This window comes from Cebus imitator, unplaced genomic scaffold (genome assembly GCF_001604975.1).
Source record: "Cebus imitator isolate Cc_AM_T3 unplaced genomic scaffold, Cebus_imitator-1.0 Scaffold44, whole genome shotgun sequence".
Classification (NCBI taxonomy): domain Eukaryota; kingdom Metazoa; phylum Chordata; class Mammalia; order Primates; family Cebidae; genus Cebus; species Cebus imitator.
Window position 1 is genome coordinate 4530296 of NW_016107359.1, and position 5840 is coordinate 4536135.

The 5840-nt window shown below is 52.0% G+C and overlaps 2 protein-coding genes across 4 annotated transcripts in view; one reads left to right on the forward strand and one right to left on the reverse strand.

The window, feature by feature from the left end:
• The window catches only part of NPR3 (natriuretic peptide receptor 3), a 63812-nt gene extending 58719 nt beyond the window's left edge, over positions 1 to 5093 (reverse strand). For all 3 annotated transcript variants that reach the window (XR_001824665.2, XM_017526810.2, XM_017526809.2), the window contains exon 1: positions 3776 to 5093. Coding sequence is in view for 2 of the 3 variants with exons in the window: in XM_017526810.2 (XP_017382299.1) it covers positions 3776 to 4544 (769 nt within the window). In the remaining variant the exon portion in view is untranslated. The remainder of the gene's footprint in view (positions 1 to 3775) is intronic.
• On the forward strand, positions 2033 to 3784 carry LOC108303052. Its single transcript, XM_017526811.2, has one exon. The coding sequence runs from the start codon at positions 2608 to 2610 to the stop codon at positions 3241 to 3243; it is 636 nt and encodes a 211-aa protein (XP_017382300.1). The 5' UTR covers positions 2033 to 2607; the 3' UTR covers positions 3244 to 3784.
• Positions 5094 to 5840: the final 747 nt, after the last annotated feature.

Here is a 5840-nt window from a genome sequence, read left to right on the forward strand (position 1 = left end):
AAAAAAAAAAAAAAAAAAAAAAAAAAAAAAAGTAGCATGTTATTAAAAGATAAAGGCCAATACCTACAGAAACAGCTAACAAGAATTGAAAATGGTTGCTTCTAAAAAGTGAAACACAGCGAGTAGGAGACAGGAATCTTTTTCTCCTCATAAGTCTTGCGTAGTTTTCTCACTTTCTATAGCTGTAGAACTAAAGTTTGGTAAAAAGAAAATCTAATTTTTTTCAGAAAAGGTTTCTCTATGGCTGTTTCTACCTACATAGCAGTGGATATCATTGCAAAATGGAGATTGCATCTTTATATCTGTTGTTCATAAAGCTCCATCTACTCCAAAGGCCTTTAGAATTTCCACACTGCAGCCTACAAAGCTCTTCTTTTCCCCCCTCCTGTGTTAGTTTACACTTATCATGGGTTCTTTCCCTAAAAATACTGCTGATTGACCACTCAATCATTTACCCCAGACTAATTCTAAAAATAAATGACTCTTGTATTGATTAAATACTGTTATCTCTGCCGTCATTATGCAGGCCCAGATTAATGACATACTAATAACTAAAACTATAAAACTACAGTTCTTGGTATAAACCAGGATACTTTTGGTTCTGCATCATATAAAATGCATCCACAAAACAACTACTGACTTTTATTGCTTGAAAAAATTATTTCTAAGCCTGTCTCTTTAAAACTAAATTTATTATTAAGTGTGTGGAATATAAGGGCAGTAGCTGGCTGTATAAGTGAATTCATTTTAAATAAAGATTATTGTTTTTAAAAATAATACATGTTCAGTTCTGTTTATTGTAGTGGTATTAGCGAAAGACATGACAGGAAAAAAATGACTTCAAATTATTGACTTAGATGGTAAATCTCTAAAACAAAGAAATAATGGATGTACCTTAGTCTTTCTTTCTACAGTATGCCAAGTGAAATTTTAGTGGCATTATTATTTGAGATACTGGCATGGTCAGTTTTTTACTTGTTAAGAAATTCAAACATTTGTGATTTGGTTTTAAAGAGAAACTTAAGTCCAAAAATGTAATACCAACATTCTCACCAAAAGAGGGAGGAACTCCCTCTACTTTAATTCATAATGCTTAATAGGGAATTTTCAAAAGCGAAAATACTGTCAGTTGCATTTCACACTTGGGTGAGAATATCAGTTTGAAGAGGCCTGATTCTCACTCCACATAAAAATTCAGATAAGAAGACCAGCCAAATCCAGAGGCATCTGCATCTCAGCCCAACGTTCTTTCCCATAGCCTGGCCTCACCCCTGGGGTAAATTTGATCATATATAAAATAATAGCTACAATGAAACTGCACATTTATTGAACACTTCGTCTTCATCTGGCACTGCTCCCACGCATTCCTGTGTTAGCTACCCTAAGCGTCCCAGCTTCCCAAAGATGTGGGTGCTCTGACTACCCCCATTTTACCTGAGGGGCTTGAAGTACAGGGGTTTCCTAGCAGTCTAGGTTTCCAGTGACTGAGCCACAAACTCCACTGCAACCATATACTGAAGCCCTATTTAATGCATTAATTGCTTATGGTAAAGTAACTGTGATTCATTGTGTTTGTAAAAGGACCCCTAAGAGAGCTTTGTTATCAAGCAACTTTCTCTCCTGAGTGTAAGGAATTTAGGGGTGGAAGGGCGGGGAAGATTAGAGGAGAAACTGTTTTGTTTCATATTTCTAAATATCTGCCAGGTCACTCTTGGAAATATTTATTAGAGTAAGAATTGTAAGATCCTAATCTTATCACTTGTAAAATATACAGGTCAGTTAAGCCAACTTTCACCACTCAATGCAAACTTGGCGGTGAGGGGAGCAAAGAGACCTCGGAACCTCTATGAGGCTTTCGGAATTAAAAAGTAATTCCCAACAGCCGACTGCAGCCTAATCATCTGAAGCCCAGGGCGCGCCAGTCCCCAGGCCCGGCAGAACACTGCTGCCCGCCTACTCCCAGGCTTCAGCCGCCACTGTGAGGCTGAGGAGCCCCAGGCAGCGATCTGCCCTCCTCTGGGGTCACACTGCGCTTGGTTCAGTATCCTAGGCCACGTGCGATGAAGCAGCCGCTGACATTGGGACCTACCGGGCAGTGGCATCACGGACCTGTCAGCAAACCACGGATCTCGCCCGTAGGGGGACACACCCCCAGCCCCAGCCCGCCCAGGTAAGTCTCTGATTTCTAGCTCCTTGCCCTCGAAAGCTGAGAACTGAAGAAGCAGGTTCCGGGAGCCATTGCAGCTCGGGGCGCAGACTCCCCCATTGAGGCTGCGGTAACCCGGCAACTGGGAGTTGGGAGCGTAGATGTGGGGTCCTTGCCGAGCCGTGGCAAGTCCGCAGCCGTTGGATACAGGTGCCCTTTTTCATAATCAGCGAAGCCTGCGACCCGCCTGCTTGTCTGGCAGGGATTCGGCACAGGCAGCCTGGAGTTCGAGAGCTCAAAACTTGGCCATGCTTTCTCACTGTCAAACACCTCTCGCCTCTTTGCTCTAAAGGGTGAGTCCGAAGTGGCCAAGATGGCAAGGCAATGGCTGCAGCGCCATTATCAATGGCTTCTCTGCCCACTCTCATCTATTCGTGGGGCCCTCGGCCTCAGATTGCGCTATGCCCTATGACTGGCGCCCAGGTGCCCGGCCAAGCCAAGTTGTGGACTCGCCCCCCTCCTGGCTCAGCTCCGCTCCCCTTCGGTCTCATCCGCGCGGCCCTGGGGTCTCGGGGAGCTTTGCCGGGATTGCACTGCTCAAATTTCAGGCGAGTGCGCGCCAAGGGGAGCAGAGACCGGATTCCCTCAACGCCGTGCCCCCAATCCCTGACTCAAGGGAGGAGGGAGCTGCGCTATGCTGGGATCTCAACTCGCCTTCCCTCGGATTCTACCCTACAGTAAAATGTGCCACAGGGTCCGCTGCACACCCACATCCACCCGCTCCCTGCAGCCATAGCCACATCCTCAGCCTCGAGTTCTTTGTCCAGTTTGAGTTTTATTCCAATACCCAAAGACTCATGGAGAAAACTTGGGAGACAGGTGGAAAGAAGATTCAGCGCCCGTTTCTTCAAAAGGCGCTCCCGCAAAGCTTAGCTCTGGGCGCATTAGAGGCTGCGATGCAGAACGCGCCGGGGGAAGTGAGTGTCGCTGGAGTCCAGACACACAGGGGCATTTTTGGTGGAGGCCACAGAAGATCGTTTATAAGGGGCTGGAAGGGGAATGAAAGGAATGAGAAGAGTGATTCAACAAGCCTTTAAAAGAAACCAGGGGTCTGTGGAAACAGCAGTCAGTGAAACCCCGACAGCGCGCAAGCCAAGTGGCGACGCCTGGCTGCCGGGCGTCAGTGGACGTTTCCGTCCTAAGGGCGGACGCCTGAGGGCAAAGGAGTGGGAAACAAGCTCTTTCCGCCTCCGATGCTTCAGACCCTGGTTGGACCCAGGCACTGGGAGTGCGCCCCCTAATCGCCAGCCGGGCGCTGGCAAAGTGGAAATCGGAAAGAAAAAAACCCGAGTGGTTTCACAGCACCTGTAGGACAGGAGCTGCGGACTCAGATGCCCTCCCCTCCAAACTCTTCACCTCCCTGGGGCTCTCTACAAACACCCCGCGACCGCGATGGGCAGTCGTCAAAGGTCGTCGCAGCCACACAGCGCACACCTGAACGACTGCCCGCGCGCACCGGCCCTTAGCGCCGCAGAGAGGAGTGAGGTCTGCAGAGTGGACGGGTGTGTAGGGAGAGGCAAGGAGAGCTGTTGGGTTAGGGCCTGGGGCCTGGGACGCACGCCTGCTCACCTCTCTCACTGGCCTGGATACTGCGCACGATGTCTTCCAGGTCCAAGTCTTTGGTCTCGTCGAAACTGTAGATGGAAGTGTGCAAATCCTCCTCCTCGAAGACCTTGTGGACCCCTTCAAGGGTGAAGTAGCAGTTCCGCTCCAGCTTGTCGTCGCTGTAGACCAGCACCGCGCTGCTCCAGTGGTGGTGGCGGAACAGGGCGAGCATCATCTCGCCCATCTTGGCGTAGGCGGGCGCCACGCGCGTGAGGTGCGAGTACTCAGAATCCTTGCGCTGGAAGCCGGCGGCCAGCGCCCCGGCCGACAGCATGGGCAGGTCCCAGTGCGACGCAAGGCGGGCCACTGGCGCTGCAGCATACTCGCACACCGGACCCAGGATAAGGTCCGGCTTGGCGCCCCGCGCCGCTGCCACGCGGTCCACCAAGCTGAAGAGCGCACGGTTGCCACAGTCGGAGTCCTCGTAGGCCACCTGGAAGCGAGTGCCGGGCGGCAAAAGCCGCCTCCCGGTCCCGTTGCCCTCCACGCTGCGCAGAGCATACTCGATGGCCGGCCGCACCCGGGTCAGCGAGAACAAGTACGAGTTATCCTGGGGCAGTAACACCAGCACCTCGATCTTCTCCGGCGGCAGCGCCTCTCTCTCCTGGCGTCCGCCGCCTACGCCCGCGCCCCCGCCGCCGCCGCCAAAGCCACCGCCAGCAGTGCCGCCGGCCAGCAACGCCCAGCCGAGGAGGACGCAAGGGGAGAAAGTGAGCACCAGCAGAGACGGCATCGTGCCGCAAGAAAGCGCTTGCGCTCGCCGCCGACTCGCCCTGTGCCCCCCACCCACTCTTTCTCTTTCCTCCCCACTCTTCTCTCCAAGGTCCCTGCGCCCCCTTGGGCTCTTTAAGAAAATAGAATACCCCCTTCACTGGCGCGCCAGAAGATAGAAAGGAAGAGTCCTTCTCTCCAATGTCACTAGTTTTTCTTTAAAAAAAAAAAAAAAAAGAAGAAGAAGACGAAAAAGAAAAAGTTCACCTGGTGTAAACCTGTGCGTCTGTAATATATATACATATATATATTCGCCCTCCCTTTATACATATACTATTTTGTTTAGAGGTGGCTTCTTATTTGGGCGTTGCTAAGGTTGCTTTTGAAAGCGTTTTTGTAAAAGAAAAAAAAAGTTAGACTTGTCCAAGTGTTTGTAATTGACGGTGCATCTCCCTCGCGTTTGATCTCATTGATTCGCGCGGATTCCTGGATCCATAGCCCGCGTTTAAATAGCGTGGCAGCGGCTGAGCGTGTCACCACACAGGGCGCGCCGAGGCCGGGCTTGTATTTCCAGCGGGTGGGGTGGGTGGGGGTGGGGAAAGGTGGGGACTGGGCTGGGGGAGTCTCTCATTAACATTCTTACATCAGGGCTCCTCCCCGCACCCCTTCCCTACCCATCGCTCCCCTGTCCCTAACCCCCACTTGCTGCCAGCCCTCTGCCTTTTCCTTAAAGCTAAAATCGCCCACGTCTGCATCGGCGACAGCCCCCATCACGCTGCGCGCCTGAGATCCCCGCCTCTCCCTTGCCACGCTCTCTAGCTCCAGGCTTTGAAGAAGGAAATGTGCTTGAAAGTAGAGAAATGCTCGCGCGCGCACACACACATACACACACATTCCATGCACAACAAAACAACAGGACTCGGGGAGAGGAGTGGTTCTAGAAATTGTGGTTTCGGTGCAAGAATCCTCAGGTGCCGCTTGCTCTCACCTTTCTCATTCCGGCCACATTCCCTCCTGACGCACCGACGCGGGGCTAGCACCTGATCTTCTTGGTCCCTCCGCGCAAGGTCAGGGAACCAGTATCAAGGTCGCAGTGCAGATGGCTCCTTCGCGGACCTGGTTTGCCCGGCTGGCCCGGGCGTCACCCACACCCCGCCTTCCTCAGCCCTGCGCCAGCCCCTCCTGCTGTGCCACGCAGGTTCGCGCTGGAATCGCAGCGGTGCCGGGCCCACAGTGTCCCAGTTCACAGACCCTCTGTAGGCGCACTGAGCGCAGGAAAGCGAAACTTGTTGCTCCCAAAAGCGAGCGAAAGGTTCAA